This window comes from Tamandua tetradactyla, chromosome 8 (genome assembly GCF_023851605.1).
Source record: "Tamandua tetradactyla isolate mTamTet1 chromosome 8, mTamTet1.pri, whole genome shotgun sequence".
NCBI lineage: Eukaryota > Metazoa > Chordata > Mammalia > Pilosa > Myrmecophagidae > Tamandua > Tamandua tetradactyla.
The window spans coordinates 112371767-112399720 of record NC_135334.1 but is presented as its reverse complement, the minus strand read 5'-3'; the positions used below and the strand labels follow the sequence as shown (position 1 = coordinate 112399720).

The 27954-nt window shown below is 44.6% G+C and overlaps 1 protein-coding gene across 3 annotated transcripts in view; it reads right to left on the bottom strand.

The window, feature by feature from the left end:
* LDLRAD3 (low density lipoprotein receptor class A domain containing 3) overlaps positions 1-21657 on the bottom strand; it is a 268279-nt gene extending 246622 nt beyond the window's left edge. The window contains exon 1 of one of the 3 annotated variants that reach the window (XM_077114434.1): positions 21559-21657. Coding sequence is in view for 2 of the 3 variants with exons in the window: in XM_077114433.1 (XP_076970548.1) it covers positions 20924-20969 (46 nt within the window). In the remaining variant the exon portion in view is untranslated. Of the gene's footprint in view, positions 1-20923; positions 21007-21558 lie in introns of those variants that run through there. The other 2 variants (XM_077114433.1, XM_077114436.1) reach the window with 2 other exon arrangements.
* Between the last annotated feature and the right edge of the window lie 6297 nt (positions 21658-27954).

The window sequence follows — 27954 nt, the reverse complement described above, 5'->3', positions numbered from 1 at the left end:
TAATCCATCCGCTTCTTCCATCTCCACGGCCCCACCCTCGCCCAGGCCACCAGTTTTCCCAGCTGCTTTGAATGCCCACCAGGTTACTCCCCAGCCCACCCATCCTCCCCATTGTTGGCAGATTTATCTTTGAAGTGTTCAACTGGTCATGTCTCCTTCAATAAAAATCTCACTGGATTTTCAATGTCCTTGGAATAATGTCCTTTCCAAGACCTGACCCCTGCCGCCTTCTCCCTAACTACACATATTCTTCCTCTTAGCTGAGAACCAAAGTCAAGGAGGGGAACTCAGGTGAGGTAAGGTTCTTAAAGGATACAGAAAGGAACAGACCAGGTGAGAGAGGTCAGGAAAACACGGCACCCTTTCATCATTTTTCTTCCTGTCAGCCTTTTCCCAAATACAGTCCAACTTTGAGCGAGTTGTCTGACTTCTCTGTGGAACGGTACTTGGTTCTTGATTATCTACATGCCTCGCTTAAAGGGAAGAGATGACCTTACATCTCCATCCCTTACTGAGATCTCCCGGAGAGAAAAATATCAGAAGATACCCACATCTCCTCAGTAAAAGCAAGTGCTCCCCAGAGTCCCTCGGAAAAACTGGTGGAACCCAGGATTTGACGCTGATCAAACTGCAAATAGGTAACCCCTCCTGAGACTAACCTGGTCATTTGGAAGTCCTAGATAACTGACATCTGACAGCCACCACTTTGCCCACTTAGGGATGAAAACTCAAGCATGGGCTTGGCAGCACTGTCATGCAATTCCAGATTTGTCTGTCCCCACATACAAGCTCAGTGGCCCTGATGCAAGATGCTTAACACCTCTAAGTCTTGGTTTACTCATCTGTAAAATGGGATGCACCCATTTTGCCCACCTAAAAAAATTGTTGAGAGGATTAAACAGAATATAACTGCACTGGTAAGCGCTCAGTGAGCAGCAGCTCTTGGCTTTATTAGGCACACAAGGGAGCAGTTCCCTCCTGCACAGCAGGCTTCTTCCCAGATCAGTTCTAGCTTCTTTACTCCCCATAAAAACAAAAACCGCAAGCAAGAAACCAAAGCTAACAGGCCGGCATCCTTAGAGTTGATGTATTGTTAAGACTTTTTAAACAAACAAACCAGGACTCAGTACCAAAGCGCTGATGTACATATTCTACCAGTGGGTCCCTCTGATAAAACTCCCCCCACACGTGGGACCCACACGCCTCTGCCCTGGTGGGGCTGGTTCCCACCAAGCAGAAGCCCCAAAGCTGCTTTGAAAGCAGGAAAGGGTTTACTCAAGGTGTGCACCTCTGGTTTCAACATCTGGCTGCCTTCCAGCTAAGCAAAACCTTCCAGAAATGAAGCCCTGAAAGCACCCTAGGCCATTTCAAGAGACAAAATCCTGAGTTGAGGCTGAATCTAGAGCAGCTCGAACACTGGGGCTTCCCAGGAGAGCCAGGCGAGTCAGCCAAGGAAGCAATTAATAAATCATGGGGCACAGCCGTTTCCCCATTTCCCCACAGTGGAAACCAAAATGCCCATCACGGTGATCAAAGCTGCTGCCCACAATTTGAGACTGACTTTGAGCTCATTAAGTCATAAGCTCCTGCAGAGTGGATTTTCTCCATGGAAATGCTTGAAAATTAGGAAGTAAGTGGCCTGAGAGAACCTGGGACCCATTAACCAACTAGCCAGTCACAGCTTCCATTAAAAAAAGGAAAATGGCTGAAAATCTGTAGGCAGCTGTTCAAAGATTCCATTGTGAGTTTTCAGGAAAGCCCCGTGGGGTTCACACCACTGCGAACACAGAAGCCTCCATGTGTATACATGACAGGAGCCCCTGGACTGAGAAGGCAGGGGCCAGGGTTCGAATACTGGCTGGGACCAGAACAATGGGGATTTCCCTCCCTCTTGCTGTGCTTCCATTTCCCGAATGGATGAGCTCCGGAGTAGGTGCCTCGTGTAATCACCCAGATTCCATCATGGAGACCTGACTATAAGTTGTCAGGCTGAGCCAAGGATTTGATGAGATACCCGATGCATTCAGGAAAGGTCGGTTCGTAAAACGGAAATCTGAACATCAAGTCCCATCTGCCAGTTACCAAATAGTGAGGACACACTTTAGGAATATGACCAACCGAACCTGTCACAACATCATAAGACAATCAGCTCAGTAAGTTTCAAAGGGAAAAACAAAGTGACACACATCACTGCTACTCTAAATTAAATAAATAATGGAAAAGGTTCCAACATAGTATATCAACCCCATCCCAGTGCCAAAAAGCCATATACGGTGGACTGAATCATGTAGCCCAACAAGACATGTTGTTAAACTTAATCTGTGTTCCTGTGGGTGTGAACCAATCTGCAAACAGGACCCTTAGAAGATATATTATCAGTGAAGGTGTGGACTCATTTGTGAATAGGATCTTCTTGGATCCTACTCATGTGTGGCCAAGCTGAATGTATGGCCTTAATCCTTACAACTGGAGGCCTTTTAAGAGACTTCAGAGAAATACTCAGAAGGAGACCAGGGGCATCACCACATGATGCAGGCAGAGCTGCAAGCCAACGAACCCCACGGATTGTGACAAGCCAGCACCAGAATGCCAGGGGCTTCAGGGAGAAAGCATGGCCCCTCCAGACCCTGCCACTGGACTTCTAGCCTTCCAAACCATGCGACAACAAATGCTTGTTGCTTAAGCCAATCTGTGGTATGGCACTTGTTATGGCAAAGCATCCCTGGCAAACTAAGACTGCGTAGAGAAAAATAAAAGAGGCTGTCACACTCAGTCTGAACCTCAAGTCTGCAACCTGGTTGTCAGGTAACACAAACATCAAATCCGTTAAGCTTCAGTTACTTTATCTACAAAATGGGAATAATTGTGCCTCTGCTCCCAAACGCTTCGTATGGGATTAAAAGATATAACTCTCATAACACACTCTTGGCAGGTGCTAAATAAATGTTAGATCCACCCGTCATTTCTGTACCCTTACTCCTCTGACATTTTTACCCTCTTCTATGTTCACAAGAGCCCTCCCCAGTTTCTCTCTATAAGTTTTTCATAGAACTAAACTTATTCCATTCAAAGGATCATCCTTTATTCTGAAAAAAAGCCGGTCCTACATTTTTGTAGTAAGATCTTTTATAAAACGGTGGTGATTGTAGAGGGTGATGTTTTTTAATTGTTTTCATTTGATCAAATAAAAGCAGGTGACCCAATGTCAGGAGCCCAACTTCTTTTGCTTTGTACTTTGTTTTGTTTTTCATTATGTTACTGGCCCATAAACTCCACATCTGGGAATTGCTGGACTATGCTCCTTGGTGATGCTTCGCTGCCTTCACTTCCTCCCTGGCTCAATTTCCTAAGCCGAATTTATAAACCAACTTCTGCTCTCACCATCAAGTGAAACTGCTCTCTCAAAGGTTACCAAACCTAGGCCTCCCCCTCCCCCCCACCCCAACCTGTACTGTCAGCCTAGGACAGGCTCTTACAACACTCAGCCTACAGCACAGCCTCCAAATGGAAGCCCAAACACAGCCTTTCTAAGCAGAGCTTTGGCCAGGGCAAAGGCTGCACAATGCCGACCACACAAAGCCGACACTCTTAGCTTGGCATCTGTAGTCCCTGACCCCCTCCCACCCATCAAAGCACGGACTATGGAGACGGAAAACCCAAAGGCTCACAGCCTAGCTCTCGCTCAGGATCCCTGCCAGCTGCTTAGCTTCTCTGAGTCTCAGCCTTTGACTTGGTTTCCTAGGGCTGCAGTACAAAGTACCACAAACTAGGTGGCTTAAAACAACAGAAATTTACTGTCTCACAGTTCTGGAGGCAAGAAGTCAGAAATCGAAGGGTCAGCAGGGCTGCCCTCTCACAGAAACCCGTGGGGGAGCACCCTTCCTCATCTCTTCTATCTTTTGGTGGTTTGCCGGGAATCCTTGGCAATCCTTGGCTTGCAGCTGCAGCATTTCAATCTCTGCCTCCATCGACACATAGCGTTCTCCGCTCGGACCTGTCTCTTCTCCGCTTATAGGGACACAGTCATATTGGATCCAGGGGCCCCCTACTCCTTATGTTCTCGCTTAATTAAACAAGTTCCATCCGTGACAATCCTATTCCTAAATAAGGTCGCATTCTGGGGTCGTGGGAGTTGGGATTTCAATCTATCTTTTAGAGCAACACACTAGACCCCTTAGCAGCCTCCTACAGAGTAAAGTAGCAATTGTGACAGTCTTACATCATAGAGGACTTGAGGGGATTCAACAAAACAGTGTGTAAAGCACTTTCCATAGTCTTTTTTTTTTTTTTTTTAAATCATTTTATTTGCGGGAAATGCTTCTTACAAAAGGGCAGCTGCAAAATACAGAGACCTCTGCCAGAATTACTTGGTGGGTTTTTTTTTTTTCCTTGAAGCACTTCACTGTAAGCGCCCAATAATTGGAACCATTCTCGGGAGGAGGAGGATTCGTAGCGGAGAATGCCATTTTTCTTGCTTTATCTCCCACCGCTCCTCGAGACTCCAAAAAAATTGTAATATTTGTAGGGCCTGAATACACCGCCTATAGTACCCGCTCTGGGGCTCTGCCCACACCATCAGAGAATTGTAGCTTCTGGACTCCCCTTTCCTCCGAGCTTACATCAGGGACTACCTTCAGGGTCATTCTCACCCATCACAGCAGGAAGAAATGTGGTTCTCCTCTGAACTCCAGCAGCATCTGCCCCCTGCCGCACTTCTGACCCTACCATTCACCAAAGCACCAGAAAATGCCTTACTCAGACCTTTGTGCATATCTTCCCTCTCTCTCTAATCATTAAATTCCTTAAGAGCAGGGAAAAGCCCTGGATATCCAACAGCACCTACCACAATGCCTTATAAGTCAGCCAACAAAAATAATTGTTCCAAAAATCCAGTGACATGAACCCAAATTCAAAATAGTGCATATGCAGGTACAGTATGAAGACCTCCTATGTTCAATGCTGAATTTCTTCCTAGGACCGAGGCTGTGTGGGTGAGGGTGTGCGTGCGTGCATACGTAAAAGTATGTCCATCCCAAGATTTCAGGAAAATCAAAGCAGTCAAGTTATCAAAATTCTAACCCTGTAGAAGCTAAACCCATTGTTTTTGGGGCGGCATCCTTCATCCCCCACAGTTCTTACCAGCTGTCATATATAACCCTACTTTGCTCTCCCATTAACATTTACATCCTGGTACTTCTGATCTCTGTGTTGTTTTGATTATGTCTTCTTTTGATTTAAGTCTTTACCAAATTATTACCATATCTCCAACTCAGACTGTCATTTCCAAGTGACACTGTTATTTATTTATTTTACAAAGCCAGCCTTTTACACTCCAGTTTGTCCCCCAGCCCCATGTGTTCATAATCAACGAAAGGGTCTTCTGCAAAAGCAAAGAACTCGGTCTAAAGGGACTTTAATTTCTCTCCATTCTGTTCTCACACTCCATCTCTCAAATGAATGAAAATTATTTAAGCAGAAAGGGAACAGTGTGACTTCCCCTAAAAACTTAGAGAAAAGGGCATTTTTATTTCAAAATCTTTGAGGATCTTTAGTTCACCGTAAGAACTCATTTAAAAGGCAGTGCTCCGGAGAGCCCAGGAAACCTAATGGGCCTCCCAGAAGCAAGCTGTTCTTCATTTCCTTGAAGTCAGGGCAGAACCCACATATGGAAAATTATCATCAGTCACTTAGACCTCATGATGGCCCCGAAGGATAGATCTACCCTTTTCAATCCAAAATTTAGGGTGGAAAAGGCACTTTCTGTAGAGACAAAAACAGAATGTGAGATGAGCTGTTTGAACTAGTAGCAGAACTATAATATATCCGGAATTCTCCAGATTCCTCTTCTAGCATCTTGCTTGGTACTGACTCTTCAATATAACCTATGTTCTAGAAGGATATCCACTAGAACTCGTCGCATACGTCCATGACAACCTCTGTGTCCTGTTAACAGGTGACTGAACAAACAGCATATAGTCACACAATGGGATACACTTCCTCAGTTAAAACAGACTAAATCTATATGTGCCAACGTGGGTGCACCGCAAAATTATAAGGTTAAATTAAAAAAGCAAGTTGCAGAAGTAAACAGGCAGTATGATGCCATCTATGGAGACTCATAAATGCACAAATATGTGGCCAACAATTAAAAACATGGACAGAAAGGATACTGTGCCAACTGGAGGACAGTGGTGACCTCTGGGGCAGGAGAGAAAGTAACGGGATGGGGAAGAGTCTTTAATAGCATCCGTAATACATTTTTCTTAAAAAAAGACTGAAGTAAACATGGCAAACGTTAAAAATCTCGTGACTCCCTGAGAGAGCTACACTAGTATTTAATATAATATTCTCAATATTTTATGATGTTCCAAAGATTTCAAAATTTAAAGTAATTTAAAAACATATATTGTTAAAGCACCCAGGTTACTCTTAAAATGATCTGGGTTACATAATCACTAAAGTATAGTAAAGAAGCATAAATAGATTGCAATACCATGTGTTAAGGTATTGAGCAAATGAACAAATGTAAAATAGAGGCAGCCATTCAGAAAGGAAGATTAATTCGGTGGTCGGGAGATGAATCTGGAAGAACAGCTTTCTAGAGAAGGAAATGCACTGACAGAGTTCAGAAGGGTGAAGGGAGGCTTTCTCTGAGAAACCACCCACAACCACAGTCACACTTTACTCAATAGTCACATCAGCCAGGAAGTAAGGACATCCACCACACAAGACTGCATTCAGCTGGGAGAAGGGAATGAGCTGGTCACAACCATTTGCTAAAAACTCAACAAAGAAACAAAGGATCTGTGAGCCACTGACACCATTTTCCACGGAAGTCAGGGCAAGGGATATTGTCCCCATGGGGGACAAGACAGAGAACCTTCTATCCCTCACCCTCTGAAAATCATTGCTGTACAATGTGTGAGGCAGTTAACTTATAGGAGGAGGCGGACTAAAGTGTGGAGAAGACAAGAAGGTCTAACATGAGGCAGCAAGCCTTGGGACCAAAGAGCAGTATCACACAGGTGGCCAGGCCAGCCACCCAAGAGTCCTAAGAGAACAAAGGGGTCCTGAGAAAATATACCAGAGAAGAAGGAAGCAACAATTGATTTACACCAACTCTCTAGCTCTTGGTGAGGAGAGGCACTTGGAGTCAGATTGCACTGAACTGAGAAAAATACAGTAATGGGATGTTGTGTCACAAGCACTCAGGGACGATTCATACCAGACATACACACATAAATGCACACTTACACATCACAAATTTGTATCATTCTGCTTTACAAAGATGTCCTTCCATGTCAGAATTATTCTTCTATAAACAAACTTAAAAGAGAAAACGTGTACTTCCTTACCATTCCATCTTTCCTTCATTTAGTAGGCAAATGTCTATAACCCCTACTATGTTTCCAGCACTGTGTAGCTATGTGAACAAGTCAACTGCCTTCATGAGAAAGAAGAAAACTGAGAAAACATCTTTGAAGATTTCAGAATTCAACATAAGCATCAATGCCATTTCCAAAACCAATGATTTCTGAACAATCATCATTTTCCCATGTGCTTCTAGAGTCTTCAAGAAGAAATAATAACAACCAACAAGTTCTGAATTCCATGTATCAGAAATATTGATAAATCAACCTCCTTTCTAATCTCCTATGAGTGTAAAGTTAAAACAGAAGCTGTTGTCATTAAAGAAGTGACATTATGAATCACCCCTAAAAATTAATTATTCTTCTAGAGTGGTGCCATCCAACAGAACTTTCTGCAATGATGATGAAAATGACCAGTGTCTGAGCCACACGCAGCTACTGAGCATGTGAAATACGCCTAGTGTGACTGAGAAGTTGAATTTTTTATTTTATTTTATCTTAAATAATTTAAATCCAAATAGTCACATGCAGATGTACAGCATCCTTCCTACTGTCTACAGATTTTAGCATTCCGATACGTGATAAGTCTTTACAAGCAGGCAGTTTGTTACTGTTCGGTTTTTCACCTTGATGAGCGATCCTGCCTCAATACCTTTGCAGCTGAATCTCTGTACACATCCCAACCTGTTTAACCAGGATAAACTTCTAGAAGTACAATAGCGGAACCAATGAGTGTTTTTAGGCTTTTCCTACATATCACAACCACCTACTTACAATAAAATACACGTGTACAGCGTTTTACCATTTACTAGCTGTTTTCACCCACATGATTCTCACCAGATCCTCACAACTACAAAGTAAAATTCACGGGACAATTATATCATGCCCACGTACAGACAAGTAAATGAGCTGAGAGCACATCACTGACTTGGTCAGGTTAGATGACTTTTATAACTAACATCGAAGAATACACTCAGTCATTCTGTGATGTCAGACTACTTTGTTCTCCCGACTTATTTTAACATGGAAAAATGCTTGTTATTTTCACAAGTGAAAAAGGCAGGATATGAAATATATTCTCAGTGTGACGAGAACTACGTAAAATCAAGGAAAACAAGGCAGTATGTTAACAGTCTCTAGATGGTAGAACTGTAAGTTATTCTTCTATTTTTTTTCTAAATTTCTATAATAAATCTGAATAATTATTAATAAAATACAACATTTCATAGGCAGTTAAAAGACCAGTGCTTTACCCATGTTATGTCATTTAAAATACTTCTACATGACAAGGATCGTTATTATCATTATTTATAGATGAAGACACAGTGGGATTAGGACATTTAGAAAAGCTGGCCAAGGTCAAGGCAGGGAGTTGGCATGTGAACAGGCAGACTCTCTCCAAAGCCCATATATTTCAGCCACTACATCAGTGCTTCTCAAACTTTAGCATGCACACAGCTCATCTGTGCACCAGATCCCCACCTGGTGCAGACTGAGATTCGGGTGATGCCGAAGCTTGATGGTCTGCAGACACTTAGAATACCAGTCCACAAACTACAATCCATGTATGCAATAACCCATACACTCCGTGATACTCCGTACACTGTATGATAATCCAGATGCTCCATATACTAGAAACTTAAAACAGAGAATACACTATGCCCAGTCAGGAAAACGTTTTCTAATAATTGAAATAATAGGAACACGAATTAATACATAAAACCAAAAATGTATTTTTCGTCTCAGAACTCTCTGAGGGCCCTTCTTTCCTATCCGTGTGGACCTTCTGCTGCCCGAGATAATTCCCACAGCACACACGTCCCCTGGGCAGCCTCTGGTGTCAGACTTACTAAACCCAACTAGAGCTTAATCAGCTTTCTCATCTCATTAGCAGGGAGGATTTTATCCCCAAAGCTTCCACTCAGAGGCACTTCCGCAGATCCAGGCAGCAGGTGGGTGGAGGAAAAGCCCTTGCAGGCTTCCAGAAGAACTGGTCGTTCCTACCTGTTACCCCCAACACTTAACACCCATCTCTATAGCACACAGAGGTAGAGCCTTCCACTACCCAAATAGCCTTTTCCTTTAAAACATTAAAACCGTAGTCTCTTCCAAAATATGACAAGTTCTATCTACCTCATTTAAACTGGAAGAATCATCAACACCTTTGATTACATCCCTAATACTCCCTATCTTTTTGGGTAGGATTAGCAAATACTTGTTGCTGAATGTCCCTTTTGTTATTTGCAGTAACCTTGTTTATTTGTCTTAACACTTAATGCTATGAAATTAGTTATTAACAATAAAAGCAGCCCTTGCAAAATGGATTTTACTTCCCTTTTCATTCTATTTATAGTCCCTGGTAATTTTTACTGTGTCTCCTTTAAGGAACAGAACTGTTTCGCCTTTTTTTGTAAATAAGAGTTAATGACATTTTGGTTTACAGTTAGCCTTATAATTGATGTCTTTAAATCACCCTCCATTTCCCTCTAATATTATGAACCTCCTTCCTCGAACCATTTGTGATTTCAGTAAAAAATGTTTCATTTCCTTTTAAACTAAACCAGAAGCTATAATCTTAAGTTTCTTACTATTCATCACATTGAACAGTGGTATTTTATAGAACAGGACTATTTTCACTTTTTCCTCTTGATAATTTCTCCTATTTAATTAGTAAACTATAGAAGCTCCCTTCAAATGGAACTCAGGTGCATTGCAGTTTTCACCGATTTGTCACGTCTGTAACCCTTTTTATAAGCCACAGTCTGGTCTCACAATTTATTGACTAATTCCTCACCCAGTTTTAAATTGCTACAGCCCACCTCCCTGACAAAGGCCTCTTTCTCTTGTCTGTTTTAAGCCAAGACTGTCTCTTGTAAAGGAGATCCTTGCAGGTCTTTGAAGATGAATAAGATTATTCCAAGATCCACAGGAGGAGAAATACTTTGCCACCATGTATGCCCATTCACTGTGGCTGACTATTGTCTGTCTCTTCCCTAAATTCCTTCCCCACAATCACAGTCAAAAGTCTTTAGTGATAGCCTCCATTCCTTCTTCTAGGTCAGTTACAGGAATCCTTTTATTATGTGTCTGCCAGGCTGCCAGGCAGGCAATCAGATGCTGGGATTTAGCAGCAGATGAAGAAGGTAGCAAAGAACAAAACAAACCCATCTTGCATCATGGAAGTTTAATCACAAAAGGAAGGAAAAGAGTGGCTTTTTCGGTTCAGGATTGTTCCTCAGACACTTCTTATAGTTATTTTTTAAAGATGCTGATTTTGCTCCCTCAATTCTGGAAAGTATTTTCTGAATATACAACCAATTTCTGATCAGCTCCAATTCCTCTGGTACGTCTACTGTTCAAAAACTGAAAGCCCTCATTCTATTTTCTATATCAGTCAGCTTTTCTTATATTGTCATTATCATCATGCATAACAGAAACAATCTGTACCCTACTGTATCACTTCTGCCCTGCATAGGTTTCACCAGTTCATAGTTTCAATATAACACTAACTTTCATTATTATAGAATATTCCAGATGAAAAACCCATTCTTTCCAATGTTATCCTTTTATAATAGTTACATCAACTCTTTCCAAGCTGCTTCTCCAGGTCCCTGTTTTCTTGGGCTTACTTGCTAGGGTCATACTTTTTATCAAACTTATGTTGATATATTTATAAATCAGTTTTTGAAACCCCTTACTCACTTTTGTTCTGGCATCTCTTAGCATCAACAAATTTGGCGACCTTAGCTCTGATGAAATAGTCTACACTGCAATACACTCTTCCATCTTCTCCAAGCTCTCCTCCACTTTATTTTTATAATTAAAAAACAAGTTAAATTTAGAACTTTCCAAACAAATCTAGAGGCTTTTTCCAACTGACTGTGGAGCAACAAGTGCAACGAGGGCTCATTTTTCAGCCACAGCCGATTAGTTTAATGACTCCCGGAGAACACTGCCCTGATTCAAGGCTAAGGCTGAAGGAAAATGTTCCCGTGATGCCATCCAAGACAACACACTTCTGACATTCCCAAAGCTAACCTCACTGGGCCTTATAATAACGAGAAGGGGTTTTTAATGCAATAAAATTAAACGGCCTTTTTGCTCCTTGCTCTGTGCCAACAAACACACAAGAGACCCACCGCCACGTGAACCACTGGTACTTTGGGTCTGCAAGTCTTCTCAAGCAAGTTATTCATGAAGTCCACGTCCCCCCAGCACCCAGCGGCCAAAGGCCTGCTCCAGAGTAAGCTACAGAGCTGCCCTCCCTCTCTGCGTCAGCTCTCCAGGCCAGAGACAGCCATCCTCTTCACGCTACGTCTGTCCAAAATCAGGCTCAGACTTAAGCACCAGCGAATTCACCCAATTTACAGTCTCCCGATGTCATAATGACTTACTGAAAGGACAGGCCTGGTCCTTGGGAGAATATGTGGGGCTGTGTTTGGAATCCTGAGGGCCATTCTTGACATAAGCAACTGTCCTTCCTGTAACTGTCTTTACACTTGACAGAGCAGCCACTAGCGGCCTGGCTTTGGGGACCGGTAGCACTGCTTTCTCACAAGGCACCACAGTCCCTGAGTGCCCGCTGATCTGAAGTTACAACACGGGGCTTGTTATGTCTAGCTTCTTTCTGGAACAACACAGTAAAATTTGGCCTTCTACAATAAATAATTCAATGACTAATTCAGACACAGTTCTCCCATATGCGAACTTAATCTCTGACCCTGAGATTAAGCTCAGGGTCAGAAAGTAAGAAAGAAACCTAAATTTCTCTTTTAATATTAGGCATTACGACGAGCACAATGTTTTTTTTTTGTTTGTTTTAAAAATCTGTTTCAAAAAAATAAACAATAAACAAATCTGTTTCTGGGGGGGTGCAAGGATAGTTCAGTGATAGAATTCACAACTGCCATGGCGGGAGATCTGGGTTCGATTCCCAGCCCATGCACTTCCCAAAAACCAACAAACAAAAAACAAAAACATTCAATAAATGGTGCTGCAATAAGGGGATACTCACATGGAAAAAGAATGAAGTGTGACCCCCCACCGTACAGCATACAAAGAAAAAACAAATCTGTTTCTAGACTTTTTAATTAAACAGTGGGTCCTTCTATGCGGCACTCAGCACTGTCTGAGGGAAGTGCTGACCGAAAATAAATTGCTTTGGTTGGTGTTTCAACAAAGTATTTCCATCAAAGGAAAGAAATCAAACAACTTCCTCCATCATTAATAGACTCAAAGGCAAGTCTCACGGTGTTGAAATAATTTGTTTATGGTCTTATTATTTATTTTAATAAATCAAGCCCCAAAAGGCCAAATTAAATGCCTATAATGACAACTTCTCCACGGGGGTGGGGGGTGGGAGGGACGGCAGGCTATCAGTTCCATTGCTCCCCCACTCCAACAGCTCTCCAACAGACCTTTCTATGCAACCACTATAAGCACAAACCCAAACTGATATCACGACCTACAGGGACAGAATTCTCTAGCACAGCAGGAAGTACCCCGCTTTCCTCTGACAAATGCACTGAGTGCCCACCGTGTGCCAAAGCAGAACCACCAGTGGTTGCAGAGCAGGGGCTGGTCAGGCAGACCTGCTACAGGTTCTGCATCCACCTCTTCCTGGCCAAGGGCTTGGGAAAATTATTCACCGCTTAGTCTCTTCATCTATGAAATGGCATAGTATACTACACCTCTGATTAAACTGTTACGAAAACGAAGTTTCATCAGCAGAGGAATTATTAAACAAATTCAAACAGATACAGATACTGGAAGATATTTTTAAAAGAATGGAGTAGACATGCATGAACTAAAAGGCAGCCTGCCAAGAAGACACACAGCTTTGATACCTGTGTCCTCACTTCCAACAAGTTGCTGGTGCAGCGCTGGTTGGACTTAATTGCTAAATAGAATATCTTTGAAAAGAAAAGCTAATGTGTTCACAAAAAAAGGCAGGCAAATAGAGTGCAAACTCTATTTGATAATGGTGAAGCAAATATCTGTCACTTAGAGGAACAGCCAGGTGCTTTAAGAGGCAAGAGAGAAAGATAGTCACAAACAGCTGAAGCTCTACTACCTGTTGCTTCCGAGAAATGGGCAAAATGAGTTCTGTTCACAAGCCGAGCCTTGCAAGTGAAGGCAGGAGAAACTGGCAAATGCTGAGGAATAACTGAAAGTCTAGGCAACAAGAGGCAGATGCGACCTATTCATGTGGCTCTCAGTAGAACTGATGAAATATGGTAAAGTAAAAAAGAGCGAGTCGAAGAGTTACAAATACAGACAAGAATGAGCTCATTCAACTATATGAATAATATATATACACGTGTGTGTGTGCGCGTGTGCATTTCAAAGCCAATTTGGTACATACCAGACAGTTCATAGTACCTACTTAAGAAAGGGGAGAGAGATGAGATTTTTTTTTAATAATTTTACTGAGAAATCGTCACACACATACATTCTATATATGGTGTACAATCAATGGCTCACAATATCATCTCATAGATGTGTTTTCATCACCATGATTGTTTTTTAGAACATTTGCATCATTCCAGAAAAATAAATAAAAAGAAAAAAGAAAAAAGTCATACATACCATACACCTTACCCCTCCCTCTCATTGACCACTAGAATTTCCATCTTCCCAATTTATTTCACCCTTTGTCCCCCCATTATTATATAAAAAATAAATATATTTTTTATCTATATTTTTTTACTCATCTGCCCATACCCTGGATAAAAGGAGCATCAGACACAAGGTTTTCAAAATCACACAGTCACACTGTAAAAGTAATATCTTTTTATAATCATCTTCAATAATCAAGGCTACTGGAACACAGCTCTACAGTTTCAAGTGCTTCCCTCCAGCCACTCCAATACACCATAAACTAAAATGGGATTTCTACATAATGCATAAGAATAACCTCCAGGATAACCTCTCGACTCTGTTGGAAATCTCTCAGCCACTGACACTTTATTTTGTCTCATTTCTCTCTTCCCCCTTTTGGTCAAGAAGGCTTTCTCAATTCCTTGATCCTGAGTCCCAGCTCATTCTGGGAGTTCCGTCCCACACTGCCAGGCAGATTTACACCCCTGGGAGTCATGTCTCAGGCAGGGGGGAGGGCAGTGAGTTCACCTGCCAAGCTGGCTGAGAGAGAGAGGCCACATCTGAGCAACAAAAGGGGTTCTCTGGGGGTGAGTCTTAGGCCTAATATTAAGTAGGCTTAGCCTATACTTTGCAGGAATAAGTTTCACATGGGCAAACTCCAAGAATGAGGGCTCAGCCTATTGATTTGGTTGCCTTCGCTGCTTATGAGAATATCCGAAATTCCCCGAATGGGGAAGTTGAACATTTCCTCCTTTCTCCCCAGCCCCCTAAGGGGAGGTTGCAAATACTTTTTGATTGACTGCCCAAATTACTCTGGGATATATCGGGGCATCCTACTAACCTGGAAAAACCAACAAAATCTCACACCCTATTCCAGATTCCATGTATTTATGGTGTTCAGCTAAACTGACCATACAAGTTAAATTAGGAAATGCACTACCCAAAACATAAATTTGCACCAAATAAACATCTCTCCCTGCGGTCTCACACAGAAGTTGAAGTTTTAAAACATGAATGATATCATCCTTTACACTGTATTCTGATTGACCTTAGTCCTATCCAGATCCGCTTCTTTCATATCTCAACTCGATGTCTGATCCCTTTTTCAACTTTTCTTATTGTTTTTTACTTTTTCAACTTTTTAAACAGTTCCCGTATGGGGCAGTGCTGACCTTCACAGCTTCAGAGCTCTGAGTCTCAAGTGTCAGATAAAAACCCGAAGTTTCTTGGAACAACCAGGTTATACACAAACAGCTCAGTATGAGAGATGAGAGTTTAATGTTGTGTTTCACACACACACACACACACACACACACACACACAGTACAACCATAAGATAATGAAGGCCTTTGTCCACAAGCCAAAGAACTTCCTTCTTTGAATCTTGGAAGCCTAGGGCTAGAAGAGCCTTCAAGTACCAACATACAAACCCCAACATTTCATTTGGAGAGTTAAAGAAACAAGCTGAGAACAAGTGCCACCGCCTCTGAAATCTGGTCAAGAATAGCATAGATTAATATCCCGAGAGATGCAGTATCCATGGTTGTCAAGTCCTTGTGACATCTGCGCAGGACTGTCCCCACTGAGGTTCAAGCAGCATCTGTCTAGCTCACATTTAAGAATCCCTTCAATACACCATTTGCAGAAAGCTGCCTCCGCCCTTCCCAGATAAGGAAAGAAGGGCCATCAGTGCATCACTGGGTTCTTCAAGGGCAAAGAACAAACCGTACATGGCACTGCACCCCTAGAATACAGCACAGTCTGGACGGGGCAGTTAGTTGGCAACACACCAGTGATCAACAGGATAAAACCTTGGGAAGACTTCTCTAGTCACCAAAGTCAATATATATATTGGGAAGCTCGAGTTCCTCACTGGAAAAGGCTTTCTGAAGAAGGCAGGATTTGAGGCACGTGTCCTGAATGGAGACAAAGCCGACTTCTCCCCATAAAGCCCAGTGTCCCTCTCCTGGCACTGCCTTCTGTCTTGGGAATTCATGCCCAAAAGTCAGCGGACAAGGTAAGCTGCTAGTCTGAAGAGAGAACGAAGTAAAAAAACTCAAGGAAGGCTGGGAGCAGAACAAAGGAAATCGACAGCTGGAAGGCAAAGCATCTTAAAGCCATTCAAGTTTTATAAAGCAACACAGAACAAAACTTGTAGAAGACTTCAGCAGAAAGAGTATAAAATCAAAGTCTAAAAACCAACTTGCCAGTAACATAGACAATCGTCCCTCCCACCTGCAGAGCCGACTCAGGTTATATTGCCTTTTGATGGGGAGGGAGAAGGAATTACCAGGAGAGAAATGGAGGCAGATGAGAACAAAAACTGCTCTGTACAGTGGAGGAAGGAGAACTTCCAGCGTTGAGATTTCAACACACAACTCCCAAGGCAAACTTTTAGGAAGGGTTCTCCCACACCTCAGTGCCTGTGACCCCTCTACAGTTAACATTCGGGGACAAGGTGGCCTTGGTGGGCAGCTGTCACTTGCCTTCTACTTGCTTTGAACAACCTAAAATTCCAGGATTTTTTGCTATAGCACAAGGGGGAAAAGGGGAGAGGGTCAGGGCTGACAGCCTCTCCAGCTATGGATGCATTTTCACACTGAACTCGTGTGCAGAAGGATGACTGCAAGACTCCTTGGGAGTGCGATGCCACCAGACCCATTGCATCTAGGAGATGTTTTTTAAAATGAGGGGAAAAATCATGCTCATGAAATACAGTGGGAAGGTGGTGGCTTCTTATACTAGACCAGGTGGTCCCAGCCAGGAGTTCTGCCCACAGGCGATATTTGGCAAAAGTCTGAAAACAGTTTTTGGTTGCATAACAGGAGGGGACAATGTCACTGGCACCTAGTGGGAAGGTCAGGATGGGTACACTGCTAAGTACCCTACAGTACACAGCACAGCGCCCGACAACAAAGAATTATCCAGGCCAAAATGGCAATGGCACCAAGGCTGAGAAACCCCACTTTTGCAATCATCTCCAGAAACCCTAAAATCTTATCTCAACTAAAACATCTGCTATCCTTTGAAAAAGCAGTTACCTTGTCACACAAAGGTGTCACTCACTTATTCTGGTAAGCAATATTCAACATCCAGCAAATGCATCTGGCTGCTCTGCCAGCAAACATTTTTAAGGGACCTCTCAACATCAAAGTGTGCAGCTTCTTTTACAACAATTACTCTGAAAGACAGTTACATGCAAACACGTGCATGTATACACACACACACACACACACACACACACAGGAGTGACCATCTCTCAGTGTCTCCCTGGTTGTCGGGTAGAGGCATTGGCAAGAAAGCTGCACAATTAGGGTAGTCCGAGCATTTCTAAAATATTCCAAAGAGAGTGAGATGGGAAGAAAAGAAACAAGAAAACCCCAAACCAAAAACAGACTTGTCTCCGGGATTATCTCATAGATAAAAACAGTTTCTTACCCCAAGAAATATCCACGGCCTATGCTATCTCTTCACTTTTTAATAACCCTATACGAAAAAGGGAGACAACATTCACATAGAGCTTAATGGATGCAAATGAACTCTCGTGTAAATACTACTCGGGTCAAGAAATCAAACCTACCAAGGGTTTCTCCCACCCGTGTACCCAGCAGAAAGGCCTGTGTTGTTTTGAAAAGTTCTACCTTTACTCAAGGACTGAGATCTGTCTTACGGACTTACCATGCACATCAATGCGTCCTCCAGAGAACGATGATGCCTCTGGCTGAAAAAGCCCAGAGAAGTGACCACAAAGGGAACAGATTTTCTTGGGTGGTTGAGAGAAACAATCTCACTGACTGTTAATTCAAAAATAAAGCATTTGGGAGGAAAGGCTCGGAAGCCACGGGAAGGAAGCCTGGACACGGTGGGAAAAGCTCAGGTTTGGGTGAAAGAGAAACTTGAGGTAGAATCTAGGTTTCAGCCCCTACTGTGGTTTTCAAAGCTGAGTGTTTATGAAATTATTTGATTATAAACCTTTCTAATCCCCAAATTCTCTGAACCGTTTTTACAAAGATGGAAACAGGGACCCACTCAGGCCACCCTGGTGACTGGGGAAAAGGTGTTTCGACCAGTCCTCTGAACCCAGAATTCACCATCCCTGCCGACTTACTCTCGTCCTCTTTCCTTTCCCATGATCCCAAGGCAAATGGCCCATGGGGACTGCCAGGAAAAAACACCTTGCCAGCCAGCAGGGAGCCTCAGTCGCATCTTTTTGAAGATGAAAAGCAACAAGATGTGTTTACTTGAACTTGTGTGCACACACAGACCCATCCACCCAGGCTGCATGTTGCTACACAGCTAGTTAAAGAAAATAAAACCCACCCACTCACACCATTAAGTAGACTCCTTCCAGGAGAAAAGGTCAAAACCCACCCTCCTGGGAGTACACACAGGGGAAAACCAAGCCTTTCCCTGACAAACAGAGAAGGTCAGGGAGCTTGAGAAAAGGTCAGGCTGGGGGGAAGTGAGAAGATGGATCTCCCGCATGTCATGGCCATAGTTAGAAAAGCACTCAAAAGACCCCTGCCCTTAAATCCACCAAGCCCAGCCCGGTGAGGAAAAAGCAACATCAGACGGTGTGATTCTGACTGAGTGTTTCACATGGGATGCATTAAAAAATAATAATGGCCAAAATCAATGTTTCACTTCCCTAACACAAACAATAAAACAAAGAAAGGAAAAAAACAAATGAAGGTGTCTGAGAAGGTTCTGGAACAACAAAGGCCTCCAAAGGTTTTCCAGCCCCACAAAGACCTGGGAAGTCACATAGGGCCCAACTTGACCCCAGGCTCCATCACAGACTATCAGATGGACTCAAAGAACGCACTTTTACAATCTCTTTCGTTTTATCAACACCCCAGAAGAGGCTCGAGGTATAGGATACGGGACAGAAGGGTGGGGTCTCTGGTCCCTCTGTGAACCCCAAACTGAACAATGCAGGCTTCTTCTCGGGCTGAGAGCCTGGGAGCTCCTGGTGGGCATCAGAAAAGACCACCAGGCCTGTTTCTGGCAGTACTTTGGGTCATAGTGGATTTCATGTTCAAAGGATGATGCTCAAACGTAATATGAAAAACGTGTATACACCAATGTGCCTAGATTCTACAAAACAGAAACTGTAAAGAGGACTCAAGGCTACAGCAACTCAGTGACCACAGATAATATAAAACCACCAGCTGGGGCCTCGGTGGTTCCTTGGGTACCCCCAGCCCCCACCCTGACTATTCTGGAACAAGCACTGTCTGGTATATATACACACACATATTAAGTAACCACCGCCAACCAGAGGGGACCAAAATTAACTTTACAACTATTTTTACTGAGATGGAGGCTCAACAAAAGTAACCCGGTACCAACTGGGAGATGCAATAAATAAAAGTTTTCACTGGGCCACAAGTAGTTGTCTGAAGATACACGCAGGAATGTTCCTTCCTAGGTATTATCATCGGCCAGGCCACGGCTACCCAAACCGAGTCCGCATCCCTCCGCAGGTCTTCAAGTCTGAGATCCACTGGCAATCTGTCTGCTCTAACAGCCTCCAGGTAATAATTTCCACCTGCCAGTGGTTTCCACGCCCCCCCCCCAACCCTCCCTCCTGGAGTGGCCCCATAGTTCAAGAGAAACAGAGCACACTGACCCAGACCCAGATAAAAGTCTACAGCAGCCACCAGGCAGCCTACCCCCCATCCTACCACTGGACGCTTCAGCAAGGCCACAGACATCTAAAAGGAGTCTCCAGGAGGGAGCACGATGTCAGGGGCCTGAGAGTGGGGGAGGGCTCAGGGCCGACTCTGAGGACCAGAGACCTCCAGGGGGAAGATTTTCCTTTCAAAGCACACACACCTCCCCAGGGGTCAGCTCGGAGTGAAAGCCAGCCTCCACTTCCCCACCCAACACACCACGCAAGACACCTCAACAGGCAGCTTGCTAGTATCCGGGAAAATGAGGCATAAATTAGACACGGGGATGGCACCAAGTACCAAGCAAGCAGCCGTTCTGCTGAAGAAAGTTCACTGGGCCCTGTCACCCACTGTCTGGGCACCTGCTGCCCCGAAATAAATGTAGGGGGGTGCTGGACCGAGGGGCCAAAGGCGGGCGAGGCGGGGAGGGGCAGCTGACAGCTGTGGCCGGCGGGGGCAGGGCTCCCGGGCTGGATTTCGGTGCGTGCCCACATCAGCAGAAAAGTTCCCGGGAACGGCACGCCCTCTGGGCGGGAGGATGCACACGCTGAGGTGATGCCAGCTTCAAAGGGCCGCCAGATGGAGAAGCAGCAGTCCAGGGTCCTCTCCCGGGGCACCTCGCCGGCCGGGCACCCACTAAAGGGGCTTAAAGAAATGTTCTGTTCTCAGGTTGGGAGGTACAGAGTAATCATTCCCAGCACCGGCCCGGCCTCATCTCACTGTGCCCAAACCAAACACGGTCCCAAGGAGAGGCAGGAAGCGGCGACGGTACTTGTCCCGCGGGGTCCAAACTGGGCCACTGAGACACGAGATGCACGCGAGAGACTCGGGGCGACACTCGAGCGTCAGGGAAGTGGGGACCAGAGAACACTTCTCCCCCCGCCCCCCGCTCTCCTCCGTGCCCGATACACGCACTCACACTCGCGCTACGCCCAATCACGGCAGCTGCCGGGCTCCCCGGAGCCGGGCTGCACACAAAGCCCCGCCCGCGCACACACACGCACACGCACACACACTAACCCTCTCACACACCACACACCCCGGCGCGCGCGCACAGCTCGGCGCGCACGTCCACACAATAGGACGGCGCGCACCCCGCCGCGGCCCCTCGGCGGGGTCCCGGCCAGCCCGCAGCCCGGGTCCTCCCTCCGCGCGCACACCCACGTCCGCAGACGCGGCCCAGGCGCGGGGAGGGGGCGCGAGCGCGGCCCGATCGCCGCCCCCCGCCCCCCGCGCCCGCGCCCCACGGGCCGTTCGCCCGGAAGCCCCCCGACTCACCCGCGGCGCTGCTCAGCAGCAGGCACAGCGGCCCCAGCAGCCACATGGCGCGGCCGCCGCTCCGCTGCCCGGCGCCGTCGCTGCCCCCGCGGCCTCGGCGCTGACCCCGCCCCTCGCCGCGCCGGCCCCGCCCTCCGGCCGGCCCTCCCCTCCTTCCCGGCTCCCGCCACCCCGGCCCGGCTCCGGGTCCGCCAAGTTCTGCGAGCGCACGGGCTGCTCGCGTCCCGCCCCGGGCGTGCCGGGTCCGAGGGGCCGCCGAGGGGACCGCGGAGCTCCGCGGCCGGCCCCGAGAGAGTCCCGTCCTTCTCGGCGGCCCTTTCGGCCAGTCGCCTCCTCCCCCGTCTGGCGGCGAGGATGTCAGAACAGCCCGGGCTCTGTTCTCCGCCTCCTCTCTTTCTACTTCGCCTTTTCTCTTTCCCACTTTGCTTCCACAGGCTCCGAGGACGCGGGGCTGGCCGCCTCCGCAGACCCAAACCTGCGCTCTGTACTGAACCAAAAAATGAGTTAACTCCAGGGAAGGAAAGAAAAAGTGGGAACAAAGGGACAAGTCGTATGAGAAAATAGGTAGTTCATTTTTCTTAGCGAGTGTGGAATATGACCGGTGCCTTTCAAACTTTACTATGCATCCAGCTCACCTGGGGATCTTGCCGAAATGCAGACTCGGGTTCAGTAGATCTGGGGTGGCACCAGAGATTCTGCAATTCGAGCAACTTCCCCAGTGAGTCCGAGGCTGATGATCTGGAAAGTGCCCGTTGAGTCGGGCGCATAAAACAGCGTCGGCCACGTGGGTTATCTCAGCTGGGTCTTACCCACCCAGCCCAGTGGAACGTGTTGGCCCCAATTTGCAGAAGAGGAAAGTGAGTGTAAAGGCAGACACTCGAATGCAGAACAGTTGCTTGGCCACAGTCAGGGCTTCAAGACTGCAGTGGTGAAAAGGCCTCCAAGAACTTAGAAGGCAGAAGAATGTACTGCACCCCGCCCACCCCCAAAAAGACAAAAGCTAAAATACTAATGCAAATGATGGTCAGAAACGGGAGACAATGCAAATGTCCATTAACTGGTGAAGAGATCAGCAAATCATAGTGTATCATTTAATGCAGCAACATGGGTGAATCTCAAAAGCATGCTAAGAGAAAGAATCCAGACCCAAAGGGGTACATTCTGTCTGCTATCATTGACAAGATATTCGGGAAAAAGCAAGACTATAGGGGCCAAAATCAGGTGAGAGGTTGCCAGGGGCTAGGGTTGGGATAAAGGATGAGTGCAAAGGGACACAAGGGAACTTTTAGGGCAGTGGGGAATCTCTACATCTTGAGTACAGCGGTAATTACATGACTATACATATTTGTCCAAACACTTCTCCAGAACTGCACGTGTAAAAAAGGGTGAATTTAATTGTATGCAAATACCTGTTTGGAGGAGTGGGGTGGTGGCGGGGGGATGCCCAGACTGACTAAAGGAGGCTGTAGAGGGGGGGCTTGCATCAAACTTGGGATGCAGTAGAGACGTCCGGGAGGACGTGGTGACTCAATTCCTGTACTTTTTAATTGCCTGCCCTATTCTGGGAACATGAAAACTAAACAGATCAGGTGAAAGTTTAAAGTATCAGTGTTCAAGTTAATGAAAAAATGTGAGGTGGGCAAGTTCCATATTACAAAAGTTTATCATGTATGGAAAAATAAAAGTTCTCCAAAATATTTAGCATTCAGGATTTCTGTCCTGTGTTCCATGAACACTAGGGAGGTCATCTGTGAGCTTCGCGAAGTTCTAAAGCCCCCAGAATTTCAGATGCACGTGTGTTCCCGTGTCCAGGAAGCATGCCAGGGTGAGGCTTTTGATAATGGTGTCTAAGAAGGTAATTAATTTCTCCTAAAGCTGCTCATGTGCCTCAAATATTAAGCAAATGGGAGGACAATAGGCAGGCCCTGTGCGTCGTTTGCATTTCCTTAGGTTCCTTTGAATGCGTGAAACTCAACTCTGGGAATAGTTTAGTATGCTTGGTTCATCCCCACATACCTTTCTCTCGCTCTCTCTGTCTCTCGTATATATATAAGGGTGCACGGGTGGTTCAGTGGTAGAATGCTCACCTTCCAGGTAGGAGACCCAGGTTCAATTCCTGGACACACACACACATACATACATGCATGTGCATAAACATATATATACACACATATACATACATATACATATTACACACTACCATACACACACACACATTTTCTATCTCCAGCATATACTCAGGAGGCCACAAGGTCAGGTGACTGAGAAAATGGGCATTCAGATAGTTCAATACTCCTAAATCCCATCACTTACTAGCTGCGTGAGACTGGGAAAGTCACTTTATCTGAGTCTCAGTTTCCTGTGAAATAAGCATAATTATAGTACATACCTCCTAGGGTTTTTGTGTGAAGAAATAAGACTCTTGCTCATTCATCTACACTGTTCTAGGCTCTGGATTGCTGCCATGAGCAAAACCAATTCCCTGTGCTCATTGAGCTTATAATGCAATTTGAGAAGGTAGACAAGTATCAAATTAAAAATGACCGTGTAACATAATGTCTGCTACCATAAGACTGTGTAAAGCATTTAGCAGAGTTCCTGGCACAGAGCTCCAATTTGTTCAGCACTGACTTGGGGCCTACCTGTGAGGGGTGAGTAGTACCAGGGGACACGGAGGTTAAAGCTGCAGAAAGAGGCTGAGGCAGGTAGCTACTGAGATGGTCCAGGAGCCCACTGCCTGGTATCCACAGGCCTATATACTTACTCCCCTCCCCTTGAGGGGGGAGGGGGCTGGACTCAGTGACGTGCTTCTGACAAACAGGATACAGCAAAAATGATGGGATGGTACTTCCAAAGTTAAGTCCCATAAGACTGGCTCCCCTCCTTGACTCTCTCACTACCATGCTTGCCAGCTGCCATGCTGTAAGTTGCTCTACAGGGAAGTTCACATGGCAAGAAACTGAGCACAGCCTCTAGCCATCAGTCAGTGGGAAACTGAGGCCCTTGGTCTAACAGCCCATGAGGAACTAAATCCCCATACCAACCACATGAGTTAGAAATCGGATCCTCCCCAGACAAGCCTTCAGATAAGACCATGGGCCCAAGTGACACCTTGAACCAGAAGCCCCCAGTAACACGGAACCCAGATTCCTGGCAAACACACACACACACATTATGAAACTGTAGACGTTTGTTTTAAGTCGCTAAGTTCTCAGATTGTTTGTTATGCAGCCACAGATAACTAATACAAGGCCTCACAGCAAACATGAGTCTGGGAACATTTAGTGCTTTTGAATCTCACCGATTAGCCTTTAAAAAGGCAGTGTGAGAGCACGCTCATTGCTCAAGGGTCTGCTTCTGGCCTTGTACATTTATGATGACATTTAAACTTCACAACAAAGTTTGGGTTAGATGTGATTATCCCCTTGGCACAGATGGGGACTCTAAAGCCCAGAGATTTTAAGTGGCTGGCCCCAAGTATCCCAGTGATAACGGAGGTTGGAAGCCTTTTGAGTCCAAAGGATTCCCACACCCCCTTCTGGTCTTAGTATCCTAGGGCTGCCGTAATAAATGACCACACTGAAACAACAGAAAAGTAGTGTCTCGTAGTTCTGGAGCCTCCAACTCTGAAAGCAAAGTGGCAGCAGGGCCATCGTGCTTCTGAGACCAACAGGAGAGAATGCGTCCTTGCCTCTTCTAGTTTCTGGTGGTTTGCCAGAATCCTTGGCATTCCTTGGCTGGCAGCTGCTTCCGTCATCACATGGCCTGCTTCTAACTGTTTGTGTCTGTACCCAAACTTCCTCTTATTAGGACACCAGTCATAGTAGATCAGGGGTCACCCTAATCCAGTTTGACCTCAAATTAACAAATCACGTCCTCAAAGACCCTATTTCCAAATAAGGTTGTTTTCATGGGAGCAGGGGTTAGTCTTAAACATGTCCTTTTAGGGGATATGATTCAACCCATAACCATACTGAACCATGTTTTCCTCTACAGCAAAATGACCCCCAGTTCATAAAACACAGAATATATTTGCAGACTGAAAGATGGACGTGTTCTCAGGATTGGGGGCTAGAAAGCAGACAAGGCTCAGCACATCCGACAGTGCTTGCTTTAGGATGTAATACTATTCGACTCCCTGAAAAGTTTTCAGGATGCATCTAATTGTTGTAATCCCCAACCCCCAAAAATGCTGAGCATCGAAGTTCTCCCAGCTAGAAATTAAAGTTTTCCCAGAGCTGCCAAATGTATATCTATATTTAAATTGTCAGACTAATCTACAGAAAAATACAGCTGGCAGCCAGCAAAGTTCTTGTAATTCATGTCTGATATAGTCACCAGCCTGCGGAAAAGAGATCTGCTGACATTTATTAAAGAAATTTTTACACCATTTGAAAGGATGAAATTTTTACCCCTCTTTAAAAATCATGCAGTTTATTTATTTTAATGCCTCAGTTTTATTGCTCCCTGAATAAAGTTGTCTACACCCTTAAAGGGATGCTTTTTTTTTTTCACATATGACTAGTCCTAGAACTGAGGAATAACTAAATAAAAAAATAATTTAATCTTCAGTTTATCAACAGAGCCATTTGGCCAGTTTTTACCATAGTCACATATTATTTTTCTTTCTGAAAATAAAAATATTCTCTTTTTTCCTGGAAAGGAAAAAAATAGGTGGATTCATTTGATGTATAAATCTACTTTGGGCTTATGGATTTGAGTCATTGACACATACAGCTCTGCAGTGACACTAGCTCCATGGGTCTGCATTGAGCTACATTGAGCCCTTGAAATGTGGCTATTCTGTGCTCTAAGTATGAAATGCATTTCAAACTGGATTTCAAAGACAGTGCCAAAAATGCAAAATATCTCAGTAACATTTATATTGATTACATATTGAGAATATGATATATATAGGATTAAATAAAATAATATCAAAATGAACATCCCTGGTTTCTTCTTTAATGTGGGTACCGAGAATCTCATATGCGGGTTGCCTTTGAGACTCGCAACATGTTTCTTTTGAACAGCACTGGTAGAGATGATATTTGATTTGAAGAACAAACAGCTTTGGTGTTCCATGTAACATAGGTGAATATAAATCTCCTGGAAGATCACTGACTTATGAAGGATTTTTCTTCCCAGTATTCCATCTGATAAATTCTGCCTCAAAGCCCTCTTAACCCTATATTCCAGACATCAAAGTCAATTTATATGAAAGTGATTTTAATGTCATCAGTTCGGTATTACAAATGCACCACAGGATCATGAAGAAGGGGGAGGTGGTGAATTGGGAAAAAGAAAGAAACCGTCTTTTTGAATAACATGAACATTTGGCACTCGAATTCGAAACGAACCCAACACTGAATAAGAACTCCATTTTCAGTAAGGAAATTTATACAGTAATTAACGAACAAGCCAGAAGTCATAGGATATGTTCAATCAGTGACAAATGCGAGAAGATGATCCCAGCACACCTAGGTCTGATTACTTTCCTAAGTTACAAACTCTCTTTCATGGACAAACATCTAAGGAGCAGATTTTAATAAAAGCACTTGTGAAAACCATCTGGAAGGTAAATAGATTTACATCTTTAATCTGACATTATTGGAACATTTTCTCTGCACTATGAAGACTCCACTTTCAGAATTTAAGTTGTTTGTCTCAGGGCACCTCAGTCTACTTCTTTTAAACATCCCTTCATTTCAAGTTAGGTTCTTTGGGTTTTATTGATTTTAATGTTTAAAAGTTTAATTTTGGGTGCTGTTTGATTGCCTAATCTGGGACTTATCCTGTGGAGGTCAGTGGTTCAAGTTGGAGGATGGTGAGGATGGATTTTTTGCTGTGCTTTCAGTAAATTTCCGCACCCACTATGGAAATGAGGAAGCAAAAAAGGGCAGCTTTCTGGGCCCTTTCACATACATGCGATGAAAACACAACAGAATTATAGGGATTGTTTGCTTCTGTCAGGCACTGATGACAGCTCTTTACAAATAGCTGATAATACCCTGTCCTTCAAGCCAGAAATCTGAGTGTAAGCCTGGACTCCAGGCTCTCCTTCATCCCCCCACGTAATCAGCCACCAACACTTGGAGATTCTACCTAATGCCTTTAATACCTTTTGAGTTCAATTCACTCCTCTCCTTCCCTCCTGCTCCTCCCTTAATTCTGACCCCCATGACTAATGCCTAAGTTACGTCAACCCACTTTTAACTGATCTTCTCTGATCTACTTAAAAACTTCCGTGGCTCTCTACTGCCCGTAGGACAAGTTCAAACTTCTTAGCTGAGTATATCCTTCATGAGCTGCTGCTAAAGCTGACAATCATGGGATGGGGAGACAGACAGAAGAGTGAAGGATGAGACCAAAGAGTGGGCAGGAGACTTTTTGGCATGTTAAAGAGTATCATTTTCCTATGATCAATGGAAAACCACAACTGGGTAGTTTCAAGCAGAGATACAGCACAGTCCTACTGGTTGAAAGCAAGTGGTTAAAAGTAGGAGTCTGGAATCAAATTTAAATTCCATGCCTGGCCATGCCACTTGGCTCTGTGTCCTTGGAATTGTGACTTGAAACTTTCTGAGCCAGTTTCTTCAACTGTATATGGAGGTTAAGACCTCTGTGAGAGCAGCAACTATTGTGAGATCTAAATGCAAAAGTGCTTAGCATACTACCTGGTACATGGTACGCACCCTGCTACTTACGGCTAATATTCCTATTAATAAATCTTACTCATCCCATGCTTCTTCCAAGACCCCTTAAACTGGGTGCTTTTGTCACCTTATATTTATCTCTTTGGAACTGTATCTTAATTAACTACTGATGTGCTATTTCCCCACCCAAAGCTCCCTAAGGCCAGGAACTTTGGCTGGCAGAGGATCTGATACATGACAAGAGCTCCATTGATGACATACATAATCGTGGAATGAATGAAAACCTAGACCATTTTGATTTACATTATCTCCTTCGTCCTTGCCCTTAAGGACTAAACAATGGGACAGTGTCCTTATCCCTGCATTACAATTGAGGAA